Source organism: Tenrec ecaudatus, chromosome 3, assembly GCF_050624435.1.
Source record: "Tenrec ecaudatus isolate mTenEca1 chromosome 3, mTenEca1.hap1, whole genome shotgun sequence".
Classification (NCBI taxonomy): domain Eukaryota; kingdom Metazoa; phylum Chordata; class Mammalia; order Afrosoricida; family Tenrecidae; genus Tenrec; species Tenrec ecaudatus.
The window spans coordinates 219,491,939-219,508,338 of record NC_134532.1 but is presented as its reverse complement, the minus strand read 5'-3'; the positions used below and the strand labels follow the sequence as shown (position 1 = coordinate 219,508,338).

General features: G+C 62.3%; 1 protein-coding gene across 1 annotated transcript; it reads right to left on the bottom strand.

The window, feature by feature from the left end:
- Positions 1–5,998: 5,998 nt before the first annotated feature.
- Positions 5,999–7,837, bottom strand: ADRA2C (adrenoceptor alpha 2C). The gene has a single exon (XM_075545042.1). It carries the CDS (start codon positions 7,835–7,837, stop codon positions 6,476–6,478), a length of 1,362 nt encoding a protein of 453 aa, XP_075401157.1. The 3' UTR covers positions 5,999–6,475.
- Between the last annotated feature and the right edge of the window lie 8,563 nt (positions 7,838–16,400).

Below are 16,400 nucleotides of genomic sequence, written 5' to 3'. Positions count from 1 at the left end.
GGAATGGGGCAGGAGGGGGGCTCCACCAGGCTTTCTGGAGCTGAGCCCACTTGGAGGAGGGGGACAGGTTGGTGAGGATGGAGTGGCCTGTGTGGCCTGTGGTGCAGACTTGACCAGAGTGGGTTAACAGGTATGTGTGTGGGGGGGGGGTTGGGGTTGGGGTGGGGCAAGACCTAAAGTTGCTGTGCCTAGTCAGCTATGTCACCTGGTCCCTGGGCCACCCCCTTCCCCCCCTAGCCCCAGTGTGGGGCTGAACCAGCAGCAGGGCAGCAGGCCTTAGACCTCCCAGCTGCCCATTCTGAGTGGGTCAGGTCCGTGGGGAGCAGCAGGGGTGATCACATGGGTGCAGCTGGTGACTGAGGCTGGACAGGGGTCCACCCTACCCCTATCCCATCAGGACTCAGTGTGAATGACCCTCCAAGACCCTCTGAGACCCTGATGCCCCCGGGAGGTCACAGAGGGGCACAGGCCAGCACAGTCCCCTGCCCTGACCCTCCTGGTTTCCAGGTAAGGTTTCCCTTCTCCCCATGGCTGCCAGGAGGCTCTGCTGCCTTGCGTTTGGGTCAGTAACAACCCCACCTCACCATGTTAACATTATTTGTCTCCAGAGCATAAGAAACCCCTTGTTCCCATGGCCAAGTCCAGGGGTCCAGGAAAGAAGCATCCTTTGGTGTCCCAGGCCTTTGGGGTCCCAGGTCTGGGCCTTGTTGCTGCCCTGTGGGGAAGTGACAGGCCCTCTACACCCTTGCTCTGCCTGGGCCTACTCCTGAACCAGGAGGTCCTGGCTGACTGAGCTGCCAGGGCTGTCTGCACATCTCCAGGTAAATCCCACCTTCTCAGACCCCACCCCATTGGCCCACTTCTGCAAACAATGACCTGAGAGAGAGTGAATGTGGGGGTCTGTGGGGTGGCCTGAGGTCTGGGGACATTACTCGCCAAGCTAGAGCTTGGAGGGGGCCCCCGGGTAGGCGCATACATTGGCCTTGGTCCTTGTTCCCTCTGCCCCTCAAAGATGGCCTCTGCCTGTCCTCAAGTGTGGGAATTTCTAACCCCATACTGGCCAGCCTAGAGCTTGGAGCAATCGTAGCTCACCTGTTCACAGGGAGCCCTGGCCAGCTGTCACCCAGTCCAGGCCAGGGCACGGGACACAGGGGGCAAGGCCTGGCTGCCTTCCCCGCTGGCCCTGTGCCCATCCACAGGACACGGGGGGGGGGGGGCAGGCGGCTGCCTCGCCACACTCCAGACGGCCCTGCGGGCGCCATGTGTTTAACCTAGAGCCGCACGCAGTATTTGAGCCCGCAGACAAATGTGGCACACAAACATGACAGCGTGCCAGCCCCGCCACCTGCTCCTTGGGCTCCTCAGCCCCGCCTCTGCTTCTGGGGACAGGCATGGCTCTTCTCTCCCGGCCCCTCCAGGCCTGGCGTGCCCAGAAGTCCACCCTGAACCCAGGCAAGGCCTTTGGGTCATTTCTACCAACCCCTGGGTGGAGTGCAGGGGCAGGCAAGGAGCCCTGGTTGTATCTTGGTCGGAGATCTGAAAACACATGGCAGAAAGACAGCGCTTTCGACTCCCGCCAAGGGCTACAGTCTCAGAGACCCCCGTTGTGAGTTTTTGTTTTGGGTGGAATCGCTCACTCGCTCCCTGCCCTCGGATCAATTTGGCGATCCTACAGGACAGGGTAGAACTGCCCCTGTGGGTTTCCAAGGCTGTAACTCTGACCGGGGGTGGGGGGTCCCTGGTGGCGTAGTCGTGGCCCCTTAGGCTGCTAGCCACCAGGTCAGCAGTCTGAAACCACCTGCTGCTCTGGGGAGAAGGGCGAGACTCTGTACTCTCTGAGAGAGTTGTCTCACAAGCGCACAGGGGCAGCCCTGCCCTGTCCTGAGAGCCCATGCGGCCTTGATGGCAGAGAGGTCACTCTTTAGAGGTGCAGGAAGCCTCCTCATCCTCCCTGCAGCAGCGGGTGGTTCTGACACGCTGACCCCCAGGACGGTGGCCCAAGGCCACCAGGGCCCCTGTCCCCCTAGCAGATGTGTCTGCACAGCTTCTCTATGAGTCTGTTTGAAGCCTGGGGGGGGGGGGGCGGCGGCACCTGTGGCGGGCTGGGCTGTGAATAGAAAGCTGGGCTATGTGCCCCCCAGGGCTCTGGGGATGCTGTCACATCCATGGAGAGAGCTCTGGGGACAGCGGTACTCTGACCCCTGGGGTCGCAGGAAGGTACCCCAGGTATCTACACCGACTTGTCAGTGGCCTGAAGACCACACAGCAGCCAGACAAACCCCTGACCCCCAGTTGGGGGACTGGGATGGGATGGAGGGGACCATCTCCTTCTTCAGACTCTCAGGGTTCCAGCCTCTTCCAGGGGTAGCCTCCCCACATCCTGACTGCAACCCTCCCCCACCCCATAGCTGAGAACTAGTGTTTTGGCTCAGAAGGGGCCCAGGTTCTCAGGTTTAGTGTGTGCAGGACTCGGGGGCTGGAGGGTGGGGGTGGAGTGGGGAGACTGAAGGGGGCAGGCACTGTGGGTACAGAGCAGTGGGGTTCAGGCCACCGCCCCTCACCCTCAGGACATGGCCTTCCTGACCCCAGGGGCTTGTTTTACAGCTTTGCCTGGGCCCTGGCCCGGAGCAGCTGCAGGGGTGACTTGGGTCAGGACCAGAGGCTGTAGCCCAGGGAACCCCCCACTTTATAAGTACGGTGCCCAAGCCCCCATTTTGAGGGCCATCAAGGGCCAGCATGAAGGATGCAGGCACACAGGAGTGGGTGGGTATTTCTGGTGCCAACCTTGCTTCTGTGGGCCCTGGGCAGGACAGCTACCTCTCTGGGCTCCTTTCCTCTCCTCTCCTGAGGGGGGAGGGGGGGCTGTGAGGTCAAGATATGTGGCCGAGCCAGGCCTGGTTCCTGAGAGGGGAGAGTCAGCAGGTGATCATGGGGCAGGTGACTAGGGTCTGGAGCCCGGCTCTGACTGGCTGGGACATAACATAGGGTCAGCATCTGGGGGCAGTGGTGCCAAGCTCTAGCAGTACCCAGGGGGACACTGGGTCTCTGAGGTGGTGATCTCCCCGGCTCTGTTTGTCACTGAGAAGCACATCTCAGCAGGCAGCAATTAGGACGAAGTGGCAACATCTGTTGGCTGAATGGGCTTTAAGCCTGCTGGAGTGGTCTGGGCAGGGAGAACTGCAGAACAGGGGAGGGGAGAGGGGCTGGGGGCTCCCTCCAGGGGCCCTGCAGCCTGGAGGGAACCAGCTCCAGGTCACCCTGTCCTCATAAATCATGGGAAAGCAGGGACCTGGCCCTCTGCCCCCCTCTGTCCCCCACCCTACCCTGATGCCCCAGACCCTGCACTTGCTTCTGCCTGAAGCCAACCAAGCAGGCCCCCTTCAGGGACACCCAGGGTGCCACCCAGAGCCAAGGGCGGTGCCCCAGGCTCCTCCTAGCCTGGCACCCAGCCCTCCCCTCCCCAATTAAAGGCAAGTCTCACTTCTATCAGGAGTTCCTCAAACACCGGAACCTTCTCTCCACCTCCTCCACCCCTGTAGTCCCCCCCTCACCCACGCCCCCCACCCCCGCCGGCTCCCCAGGAGGCAGCATGGATGAAGTGGGAGCAGGCTATGGGGCCTGGGGAATGTGACTCGCTGAGCCCCCAGGCCCTGGGAGGGCAGTGGTCTGCACTCTGTGACTACCTTGAAGGCTGCTGGCTAGAACTCCCCAGCTGCGCTGAGGGAGAAAGACCTGGCCGTGCTTCCATGAAGATCCCAGTCTGGGGAGTCAGGGGGGCTTGCCATGGGTGGACCCGCGGCCTGCAGGTCTGGCTTTTAGATTTGCTGGCCCTGCCCTCTCCCTTCAAGGGACAAGGGTGTCCTGGGGGGTCCTGAGTACTGGTCCTCTTGCTCTTCAAAACGGGGGCCTGGACTGGACCTCTATCCCGACAGCCCTTTCGAGTCTGTCCTGAAAGAAAGCATGGGGGGAGGGGAAGTGAGTGTGTGTGTGCATGTGTTTGTGAGAGAGCATGGGTGTGGGTGTGTGCGTGTTTGAGTGTGTATGTGAGTGCATGTGTGTGAGTGTGTGTGAGAGCATGCATGTGTGTGTGCACTGCAAGTGTGTGCATGTGCACGTGTTTGTGTGAGTGTACAAGTGCATGTGCAAGTGCGTGTGTTTGCATGTGTGTGCAGGCTGGAACTCATTTTAGCAACAGAACAGGTGGTCCCTTAAAGAGTGCCCCTGCAGCTCCCCTGGTCACTCCCTCAGCTCGTGGTCAGCGCCTGCTCAGCCCCACAGCAAGGACGCCTCCCCTGTAGGAGATGGCCCCAGGCTGAAGTGTAGGCCATTCAGACCAGCTCACTGAGGGTGGCCAGCAGGCTCTGCCCCACCCCACCCCTCAGCCTGTCTCCTGCCTGGAACAGTCAAGGGGCACCTTTGAGGACAGTGGTGCCCCCATATAAGTTGGGGTCTGGAGGACCTAGAGTTGGGGTGATGGAGCCAAGCAGCTGCAAGGGGGACCCTGCTCCGATGGTAGCCAGGACAGGGGTATGCTCTATCGGAGCACTGAGGGTCAAGGGGGTCAATAGGCACAGAGAACCAGGAGGGGTCCAAGGAGGAGGTAGGGGGGAGGGCCAAGCAGAGGGCCAAGCTTGAACCAAGTGCCTGTGTTTGGGGTCTGCACTCCCCAAATGCCCAGGTCCAGCTCTTGCCCTGCCCCCAGAGTCTGCAAAGGGAGGGTTGCAGAGGCCTTGGGGGTGCTGGCTCCAGGATGGCATAGGCCCCCAAGGCCCTGGAGTCACTCTGACCCTAGACCCTGCAGGCTTGGCCCCTCACCCCCACCCCACCCCCAAACTGCCCTGGGCCCCAGGACTCGCTAGTCTCAAAATCAGTAAGACATTGGTGGTGGTTCCCTTACACCCCTTCCTTACCAGGCTCATGAACGTGGACTCCTGCCCGGAGTAGGCATCTGGGGCAGGCCTGGCCTTGGCCTCCAATCCCCTCCAGCTGTGGGCAAGTCCTGGTTCTTTCGGCCTCTCACTCACCCTCCTTCCCAAAGGGCCAAAGGCCCATGGCTCAAAGCTTCCATGTGGAACTTGAACCTGGGAGGAGGACCACTGCTGTTCCCTCCATTGGCCTTGGAGCCTGGCTTGGCTCCTAGGCCAGGTGGCCCTGAATGCCAGCAGGAGGGACAGGGGAGGGAGTAGGAGTGGAGACTCAGGGAGGACATATCTCCAGATGCTGAGCTTGGTCCTCTGGTCCTCGGGGCATCCTCCTTTCTCGTTCCTCTCTGCCTGCTGCTGCCCAGGTGTTTGAACACACATGCTTGTACCTATCTCCCTTTGAATACATAGATCATGCCTTCATTCCCCGTGTGGATACTGTATCTATCTGGGAGCCCTGTTAGTATATAGTGGCTAAGAATGGGGCTGCTAAATTCAAGGTCAGCAGTTCTAAACCACCAGCTGGATCCAAGGGGGAAAGATGAAGTGTTCTACTCTCATAAAAAAATTTAGTCTCAGAAACACACCGGGGTGGGTGGTGGGATGGGGGTGGGGGAGTTCTGTCCTGTAGGGTCCCTATGCGTCGGCATTGACTCTATGGTAGTCGGTGTTGAGATATTGTGTCTATAAAAGCAGTCCCCATTCCTCACCAGCAAGGAACCACCACCCCACCCAGTGGCGCTGTGGGAGAAGCACTGGGCTGCTCACTGCCAGGTCAACAGTTCAAGCCCACCAGCTGCCAGGCTGGAGAAAGATGAGGCCATCTGCTCCTGAGAGTCTCAGTCTGCCAAGGAGCAGCTCTGCCCTGTCCAACGGTGGCTGAGTCAGGGTGGACTTGGTAAGGGGTTGTTTCCTCACCCTGCGGAAGGGGTGGGCAGAGGGGGTGTGAGCAGAGAGTCAGGAGAGGGTGAGAGTATTATGGCTACGCTCCCCACCCCCACCAAAGGATTGGAGGGCAGAAACCAGCACTTCGATTACAAAGGTTTATTTAGAAAATAGTTTGGTTGTTTGGCTGTCGTTTTTGGCAAACCCTGAAAGGCTTTCAGTAACCAAAGATGGTCAGGACCCGTCCTTGCCTGGGGGCAGCTACAGGTCTGTCTGGGGGTGTCAGCCCTTGCTCAGAGGGATACTGGGTGGTGTGGGGGGGTCGGGTTCCCCTGGGAAGCTGCACCCCACCTCACAGCCACCCTCTCCCTGCCATCCAAGTTCAGGCCCATGGGCAGCAGGCAGCCTTCTGCTGAGGTGGGAAGGCAGGGGTGGTCTCCCTTCTCCTCCCTCCTCCCTGGAGGTCCTGGCTGTCATTCCTTGCTGCTGTGCGCCAGATCCTAACCCTGACGCCCCTGCCCACTGCTTCCGTTGTCCTCGCTGTAGGCGCTGCCGCCACACCCAGGCACGCAGGACGAAGCCTGTGCCCTTCCCCGACTCCAGCGCAAAGCTAGGCCAGTGGGCCGCAGCCATCCAGAGGGTGCCTGGGCACGGAGCGTGCGTGTGTGTCACTGGCGGAAGCCCCTTCGCCTCCGTCGGAAGAGGATGTGCTTGAAGGAGCGGCGGAAGTCCTGGTTGAAGACGGTGTAGATGACCGGGTTGAGCGAGCTGTTGCAGTAGCCGATCCAGAAGAAGAACTTGAAGAGCGGGCCAGGCACCTGGCAGGCCTCGCGGCAGATGCCATACAGGCTGTAGCTGAAGAAGAAGGGGAACCAGCAGAGCACGAACACACCCATGACCACGGCCAGCACGAAGGTGAAGCGCTTCTCGCGCGCCTGAGCCACCTTGCGGCGACACTCGCTGCCGCGCGCCCGGCGCCGCCGCGACAGGAAGAACTCCACGGAGCGCGAGCTGGCGCGCGACAGGCGGCCGCCCGGGGCCGGGGACCGTGCAGCCGCCGTCCCCGTCCCGTCCTCGCCCGGCGCGCCCCGCCGCCGCCCGCCCCGCCGCAGCGCGCCCCGCCGGCGCCGCCGCTCGGCCGCCGCGCTGCTCTCCTCCTCAGGCTCCGGCTGGGTGCGCGCGCGCGGGGCCGCGCAGTGCCCATTCTCGCCCGGCACCACCGCCGCGGTGGCTAGCCCGTTCTCCGTGGTCGGGGAGCCGCCGTCGGGGCCGCCCGCGGGGCGCTTCTCGCTGAGCGTGCGCGTGCGCAGCTTGGCCACGCGGTAGATGCGCGCGTAGACCAGGCCCATGATGAGGCAGGGCGCGAAGAAGGAGCCGATGCAGGAGGAGAGGATGTACCAGGTCTCGTCGTTCAGGGCGCACTGCGGGTAGTCGGCGCCATCGGGCCGCCGGTAGAGCGAGACCAGCGGCGGGAAGGAGATGACGGCCGAGATGAACCACACGGCCACGATGATGGCCTTGACGCGGCGCGGCGTGCGCTTGAGGTTGTACTCGACGGCCTGCGTGACCGACCAGTAGCGGTCCAGGCTGATGGCACACAGGTGCACGATGGACGAGGTGCAGAAGAGCACGTCCAGCGCCAGGTAGACACCGCACCAGACCTGCCCGAAGTACCAGTAGGCCATGAGCTCGTTGGCCAGCGAGAAAGGCATGACCAGAGTAGCCACCAGGATGTCAGCTGAGGCCAGCGATACCAGAAAGAGGTTCTGCGGTGCGCGCAGCGCCCGGCTGGTCAGGACCGCGATCACCACCAGCACGTTGCCCACCACCGTGAAGACGATGAGGAAGCTCACCACGGCCGCCAGACCCGCCACGGCGCCCGCCGAGTACTGACCCGGCGGCGGCCCCCACGCGCCGCCGGAATCGTTGGCGCCTCCGCCGCTGCCCCTGTCGCCGGCGCCGCTCGCGTTGGGGCCCACAGCCGCCGCCGCCGCCGCCGCCAGCGCCGCCGCCAGCGCCGGGGACGCCATGGTCCTCCCTGAAGCTATGCGCGCCGGCCCGAAGCCTGGGAGCCGCCCGGGCTCCCCGCAGCCCGGCTCGGCCCCTGCATCGCCGCTGGCTGCTCGGGCGCGCCCCACGGGGACCGCGGCGCCCTGCAGGCGGCCCTCGGCCGTGGCGGCGCGCCGGGGCGGCGGGCGGCGTGCCAGGGAGCGTGGCTGCTGGGCTCCCCGCCGCTGCGCGCGCGGAAGTGCCAAGCGGGAGGCGCCCGGGAGAGAGCGAGAGAGCGAGCAAGCGAGAGCGGCGACGCGGCGGCGCTGGGGGCAGGTCCTGGGTCCCCCAGCGGCCCCGCCCTCGGCCGGCTCACCAGGAGCGCCCTGACCGCGAGCCCTCGGCAACACGGTTCCCGAGCGGACGCTCTTGAGCCCCCGCGCGACCCTGGGGCCTGGCCGGGGCGCTGGCTGCAGGCGGGGCCCCGGGCGCCCCTCTGGCCATCTGGCTGGCTAGGGCTTGGCGCGCCGAAGCTCGGGTGGCGGCTCCCGCGGGACCCCGCGCACAGCCTCCGGCGCCAACTTTACTTTCCCAGCCCGGCGTCCCCCCACGCCCCGCACTCGCCAGCGCCCGCCTCGCCCGCCGGCCACCGCCGCCGCCACCGCCTGCCGGCTGCCGCTGCCGCTGCTGCTGCCGTGCGCTAGGCGCGAGTGCAGCGCCGGGCTCCGCTTCCAACTTGGGCGAGTTGCGCAGCGGGGCGGGGCGCGCGGGCGGGCGGGGGCGGCCGGCCCAGGCCCACGTCGCCCACGCCCTGGGGACCCGCGGGCCCGCAGCCCAGCCCACGGCCGCCGCCTCCCCGCCCGCCCTCCCGCGGGCACAGGGACCAAGCTGAGCGGCGGCGGCGACGCGGGGCGCGCGCGCAGCGAAGGCGTCCGCTTCCAGGGATGACAGCGACCGGTGGCCAGGACGGTGAGTTCCCAGAGCCAGGAGCCGCCCGCGCCTCCCTGGGCACGCGCACAGGCGCGCGGAGGCGCGCGCACACTCGCGTGCGCAGCACTGCCAGCCCAGGGCCGCGGCCTGATTGGAGAGCGCGCCTCTGGCGGCGGAGCGGGCGCACGCGGGGCGGCCCAGGCAGAAGGGGGTCGCATCGCGGCTGGAAGCGCCTGGCCCAACAGCCTTCCATTCCTGGCCCCCGGTCTGCGGGGCCGCCACTGCGGAAGCCCTGAATCCTAATGGTGACGCCGCCGCCGCCGCTGCGGAACTCTGGGCGGCCACCCAGCCTGCAAGGGTGGGTGCTGGCAGCCAGTGCAGCGTGTTTCTTCTAAGGGATGGGGCAATGGACTCAGTGTCTCTGTCGCCCCCCACCCTCGCCGATCGGAGAGAGGATGCGGGCGGTGCCGTGGGCGTCTCACTGGAACCGATAGAGGAAGAGGTTGACTTGGGGTAATCGTTGATTCCCCCACCCCACCCCCGCCCTCCTCTCGCAGGTGCAGCCACTCTGCCCACGCGGGCTCAGAGATCTGCGGGAGAGAGACCCAGAGGGAGGAGCTGACAGGTGGGGGCCAGCTTCCCCCCCACAAGGCCTGACCTCACCCTGCTGGGATGCTGAGTGGCCCCTCCTCCAGAATTCAGGAACTGCACCTCTTGTGCTGGCAAGCTCACACGCTTCACCCCAGGGTGGGGAGGGAGGGAAAGAGGTGGAGCCTTCTCTGGGTACCCAGGAGGGCGTGGTGGCCCCTGAAGGGCTCCAGGTTTGGGGCAGCTGCTCCCTTGGTCGAGCTGGCACTGCCCTCTAAGGTGGGCACCTCACTAAGAGGCTGCCATCTCTGCGCAGTGCAGCTCTCGAACCACCATGCTGGGCACCAGCAGAAGCTGCAGGGTAGTGGGGTGTGTGTGTGTGTGTGTGTGTGTGTGTGTGTGTGTGTGCAGTCATCTGGGGCCGAGCCAGAACTCAACCTTTCCAGACAGTAGAATATCAGCTGATGATCTCTGGGGCAGCCAGGAGTCCTGTGCAAGCCCCCCACCCTCAGGAATGTGTTTTGGTGGCAAGGACCGCCATCAAAGGGGCCTGTGAGGAGGAGCAGCAGATGGCAGCCACTAGCCGAGGTCATGAAGTGCCCCCTGCCCTCTCTCACCCAGCATTTTGTCCTCCGAGTCAAGCCCCTGCCTGGAGGTGTCCCTTGTGTGCTGAAGCTAGGTTGGCCTCAGGGTGCTGTTAACTAGGCTTCAGGGTGCTGTTAACTTGTCCAGGAGTCAGCGGGGCCAGAGAAGGATCCCCTCCCCCATGTGCTAGGCTACCTGGAGTGGAGTGGGGCTTTGAAAGATGAAAGAACTGATGGTGTTCAGAGAGACCAGTGCTAGCAGCTGGGGCCTGTGGGGGCTCCCATCATGAGGGGCGCTCATCTTATTGGGGGCCACTTTGGGGTGCAGGGCCTTTGGAACCACCCAAGACTCGGCCCCATTTCTAGCCCCACCCCCAACATTCCCAGGCCACCACAGACCAAGCATGCGCAGACAGAACTGCCCGCCACCTGGGAAGGTGATCTTGGCCAGGCTGGGGTGGGGTTTGCAGGCCAGGGCGGCATATGCTCTGTGGCTGGCATGCTCTATAGGGAGGGTATGCGGGTGGGTGTGCTTTCCAGGGTCACTGGGTGGTCATGGAGTTCGGCCACACACCATTGGAGGGTCTTTGAGGAGGGCAGGGCCCATGGGGAGGCTGCTCTGCCGAAGAATGCTGGGGTCTGGCAGGTAGGGGCTGTGCCTCACCCCTCTGCTTCAGAGCGGCTATGTCTCCTTGCGCCCAACCCCCCCCCACAGGTCTACACCCACATGCACCCAGTGCACACACCATTCATGCGCTCGAGCACACATGCACACACACAGGCATGCATGCACCCCACAGACGAGCCCATACATGCACATGGTAACATGCGTGGGTATCACACAGTGTGTTAGGGTTCTCTAGAGAGACAAAATCAGATATTTAGTAATTATATATAGATAGATAACACAAGAAATGAACTGTTAAAGTATATACAGATAGATATATAATACAAGACATGAACAGTTAAATTATCAAGTAGTGCAAATGGCTCAGTGCAACTCACTCCCCTGAGAGAGTTGTGAGACACTGGAAGTCCTTCAAGTCTTGAGGGCCGCTAGTTCATCCTCTGTAGAGAGAGCTAGGCTCTATATACACAGGCAGCAAACAGCAAGGCAGGTCACCATCTGTCAGCCAGGTCACCAACCATCGGTCCCCAACTCCAGAGATGTACATTCCAATTGTGTGCTCTTAAAGGGACCTCAACTTACAGTGACACAGTCCACCAGCTAGGCGTCCCACAGGTAGTGTAGCCTTTAAATTGAGGCACAGAACAAGCAAGGCAGCCACACACTGGTCCGATGATCAAAGAGCAAGAGACAAGAAAGGCGAGGCTTATGGAGCCATTTCTCTCTCCACCCTTCAATAGTCCCACTTGTGTTTTTCGGTCAGGCTGGCACAATAAACTAAGTATCTCACACAGTGTAAGGATACACACCCATGCACAGCACACATGCACGTCCCCTCGCTCCACGCATGGCAATACACATGCACACAAATATGCGTGCGCAGACACGAGTCTGTGGATGTGCAACACACACATGCTCATACAGGCATCCACATGCACAGTATTCACACATGTACCACACATGCACACAGATATCTGCACTCCATGACTCATACATGCAAACACACATCCCCACCGAGTGGTTTGTGGGGAGCACCCTCCCTCCCCACAAACCAATACACATGCACACGTGTGCATGCAGACACATGGGCCAAGCACATGCGCACACATAACCCCAAGGGTGAACATGCAGCACATACACATGCATATACGCCCTTGCTCATGCAGCCCTTCGCCTACACCCTATTCACATGTGTATCCCTCATGCATGCACAGATGCCTACATTTTGTGTGCAAACAGCACCCTCCCTCCCCATGTGCTTACAGACTCATGCGCACACATGTGCATGCGGACAGCTGGGTCCACGCACCATGCCCACACGTTCCCCCGAGGATAAGCATGCACCACACATGCACACATCCTCCACTTGCCCATGCAGACATCTGCAGGCATGCTATTCACATATTTCATGCATGCATGCACAGACACCTGCACAAACATGTCACCTCACACATGCATGCACCCATACTCATGTACTTGCGTGCATCTGGGCACACTTGCTGAGCACATGCAGTTGCACACCAGCACACATACATCACCCACAGATGCACTGCGCACGCGTGCCACGCAGGCATGCACACACACAGGCATACCCTTGCGTGTGCACACCCACAGCACACACACACTGTGCCGCCACCGAGACCGGCTGCAGCCAACTGCTCCAGGTGGGGAGAGCCCTTGGCACTGCCCACTCAGACTGAGCTGTGACTATGCAACCCCAATTCACCTGATGACCCAGCCGGACCCCCACAGCTGCTGTAGCCCCTCAAGGTCTGGCCAGATGTCTCTTGCGGGCCCCCCAAGGACCAAGAGCTAATCCCACCTGCCATCACTGCCTTTCCAGCAGCCTGGGGAGATCGCAGCTACTTCCCCTGCCTGGCAGATCCGTGGGTGTGGGCTCCAGGACTGAGCGTCTGGCCAGAGGGCACCCAGCTGCTGGAGGTGCACGGCTGTGGGAGGTGCCAGTGCTCTGTCCGCCTGGGTGGGGCAGGCTTGGTGCAAGCACCCCCACCCCACCCCCACCACACTACCCCCGAATGAGCAGCCATGATGCCCGAGACCCCAGCTGCCATGCTGTGCCCGCCAGGGCCTCAATTAGTGCTGCCCTGAGAACTTCCTCACCCAGCCCCTGCTGTGCTGCTCCCCTCGAGTCTCAAGGCATTCGGCCCCTTTCTGAAGACCCCAGCCGCCCTCCTTGGTCACCCCAAAGCAGTGTGGTCAGTGACAGTGGCCATGTCCCTGGAGCGATGGGCCCTTGGGCAGGCCATATCTATGAGCTCCACCAGCAGACACAGCGCCCAGTGGGTCCCGGCTGGGCAGCTCCCAGTGACTGCTCTTGGAGCACAATAGGGGGACGGCTGGTGAGGGGAGCAGGGGACTCAGTGTCTTGGCCACACAGTGCCCGCTGGGTGCAGACAAGCCTAGAGAACAAGGTGGCATTTGGCCTCATTCCTCTTCACCTCCTGCCCCAGCATCCCCCGCCCCCCCCCCCCGCCACGCCCAGGCCTCATCTAAACCAAGTTCAGAGTCTTCTAGGGTAGACTCGGCTCCCACATAGGTCTCCTCCTCCCTGGACCCCTGTTTTTCCCTTCTGTAAAATGGGGTGCTGGCCAATTCCAGTCTCCTCCCTCTCCCACCTGCAGGTCAGTCCCCATTGCTGCTGGGGTCATGCACTGCCCTCGGGAGGGGCAGAGCCTGAACTCCAAAGAGAAGCCGCAATGTACTAAGCCCGCAATGGGAGGGGAGGGGCTAATTTTCCCAGGTGTGTCTGCAAAGAGGGGGGTGAGGCTGGTTCCTCCTGCCCACCCCCACCCCCAGGGAAACATTCCAGAAACCAGGGCCAGCCACACGCTGACTGCAGACGGAGGTGGTGGCATCGATCTCTCCGGCTGGGTTCAGCGCACTCGGCTGTCAGAGCCAGCCAGGGGTCCCCTGGGGGAGCAGCCACTTCGGGCTGGCCCGGTTCTCAGTGAACCTAATTGCTTCAAGGAGCTGCTCAGCACGGCTCACTGGAGGCCAGCCTTGAGGCCCTGCCCAGGCTTGGTGGGGGGTCCAGAGGGACTCACCCCTCACCCCCCACCAGTTCTAGCCATCACACACAAGGCTCTGGGCTGGTCTGCAGCCAGCCTGGTCCCTCCTGGTGCCCTCAATTGAGCCTGGTTTTCGAAGGTCCCCAGACCACACTCACCCCCTTACCCACCCACCCTCTGTCACCACTCAATTCCTTGGGAGTACTGCCTCAGGGAGGAGTCAGAGGCACCCCGGGGCTGCAGCCAGGGACAGGACCCACATGGCCAAGCCCCCCATCTGCTCTTACAAGCTGCCTGTCTTGTGTGCCTGTCACAGTGACTCTCAGAGGCTAAGACAGGACCAGCAATGGCCCTGGATGGCAGGAAGCCCTCCCCAGAGAGCCCGACCCTGGCATGGAAGGAAGGATCTCCTTGGCCGCCCCACTCCAGAGTCCCCACCACCACCACCCTGGGATTGGCACCTCCCGGGCTTGAGCCTGTGGCTTCCCTGACCCAGGCTTGCCATCAAAGTGGCTGCCTAAGCTCTGAAAGCCTCTGGCTATTTCAGCCCCACGTCCACTCGCCTCGCCTCGGGGCTGCGTGCAGGCCCATGGTGGGGAAGGAGATGTTTGGGACTGCCCCCACTGGTCCTCCCTGGTGACCACCTACAGGTGAAGAGGGGTGGGCTCTTAGCCCGCCAGGAGAACACACCACCAGTCTGAGGACAGCCAGGAGGCCCCTTCGACAGGTGTTTTGTGAAGACTCAGCAGAGGGGAAGGCCCAGTGCTTCATCTAGAAAGGGTGTCGTGGCTGGTCAAGAGGGGGACCCTGAGGAGGTGGGTGGTCACAGCGGACCACAGTGTGAACTCAGCTGGCCTAAGGTGGGCCGGGCTGGGCCACGTCATAGTTCTGAAAGGCAAGGGCCCTCATCTGTTGGAGTGAACATCACCCAGCTCATAAGAACAAGAACACATTCTCACTGCCCCCCGCCCCCAGCCCCAGGCGGGGGGACTGGCTCCTTGCTGGGCCTTTTCAGAGTGGCCTCCATGAGGGACCCAGATCATGCCCCTCCCCGTTGCTGGGATTCTCCCAGGGCCAGTGAGCTTCCTTGGGAGGGATCCCCAAGTCCCCATTCACCCCTGAGGCCTGACAGGAGAGTAAAGGAGAGAGGGAGGGAGGGAGGGAGGGAGGGAGTGAGTGAATGCTCCTTTCCAGAGTTCTCCATGGGGTGGGTCTTTGTCCAGCCCAGAGGGTAGTGGGGCCTGACTTCTCAGTGGGATCACATTCTTTCCCTTGTCCAGGGCTCAGCGCAGGACAGAGTGACGCAGAGCCTGTCCCCAGCCGTGACCCAGAGCCACAGGAGCCGAGGGCACGGCCTGTTCTCATACCTGAGTGGATACAGAGGCCAGGTGTGCCCACGGTGGGACTGTGCCCTGCCTGGCATCCTGGTGCCCCACTGCCCGGGGGCCATGGCGCTTCCCGGTGGTTTTGCCCCAGGGGTCTGGGGACATGTGTCTGATGGTGACAGTTAATCCAGTGGAAGCAATGTTAGGTTCCGGGTTGGTGAATCTGACCAGACACAGGCCTCGGAGCCACAGGGCCCTCCGAGAGGGGTGGGGTTTGCTTTGTTTTATTTTTTAATAGGAAAAGGACAGCTCGTCCTTCCCATGTTTGGGAAGGGGAAGCAGGAGTGCCAGCCCAGAGCCCCGTGTTGCCTGGAGCCTGGAGTGTCTGCTGGGGCCAGGGAGGCTGGCTGGCGGGCGGTCCTCATGGCTGCTTGAGGCCCTGGCATGTTTGTGTTGGCGCCTGGACACCCGAGGCCCACATTGTCAGCGTCTGCAATGTTTCCCTCCCAGAGAACCCCTTGTGCCAGCCAGGGCTCGGTCGCGGGGGGCCTTAGGGTTTGAAGCCTGCCGGCCCCTCTACCATGGGCTGCTGGTCCTCCGGGTGAGCTGAAGTGTGGGTTGGAACCCCGGATAGTGATGTTAGTGGAGGGTACTGGGTTCATGACATGGACGGTCAGGAGAAACAGCTGATCTGCCTGGGAAGAAGCGCAAGGACACCCCTTTGCATCAGGATGGTGCTACCGGGAGGGACGCGTTGCTGGAGAAGGGACCTGAGCAGAGGGTCTGCGGCAAAGGGAGACGGTCAGTGAGAGGCACGGACAGTCGGGGCCACAGCGACGCACACGGCCAAGGCGGTGGGGGCGGCCCAGGGCCAGGCAGGTTTCTTTCCGTTGTCCCCAGAGTCTCTGGCGCCCAATAAGGACCCCATGGTGCAGAGGGAGCCTGTGTTTTGAGCCCCAGCAGGGATGGCTGGTCTCTCTTGGTGACATTCCAGTGGCAGGTCAGGGAGCTCAAGCTCTGCCTCCAGAGCCTGCCTTCCTCTGGGCCACCTGGGCAGAGCAGCCGTGTTTGTGTGTGTGTGCATGTGTGAGTGTGTATGTATGTGTGTGTGTATGTGAGTGTGTATATGGTGTGATTGTGTGTATGTATGTGTGTGTATGTATGAGTGTGTGTATATGTGAGTATGTATGTAAGTGTGTGTGTGTGGGTATGTGTGTATATGTGTGTGCACATGTGTGCGTGTGTGCATGTGTGCTGGTCCTCAGGGGTCTCCGTGGGGCAGAGCTGAAGGAGATGGGGGACTGTGTGTGTGTTTGTGTGTGTGTGTGCGCGCGTGCGCGGGCTTGCGTGCATGTGTGCTGGTTTTCAGGGGTCTCTGGGGAGCAGGCTGACTGGGCTGAAAAGCTGGGGGGCTGCTCGGCTCAGCTGTGGCCCCTCCCCTCAGCGGTCCACACAGGACTGGCAGGGTCACCTCACAGTGGCGAGGACTGCCCTTCCGTTGGCCATCCTCAGTCTGAGGG

Coding starts and splice junctions, on each gene's coding strand:
- ADRA2C (XM_075545042.1), bottom strand. CDS start 7,837: ATGGCGTCCCCGGCGCTGGCGGCGGCGCTGGCGGCGGCGGCGGCGGCG.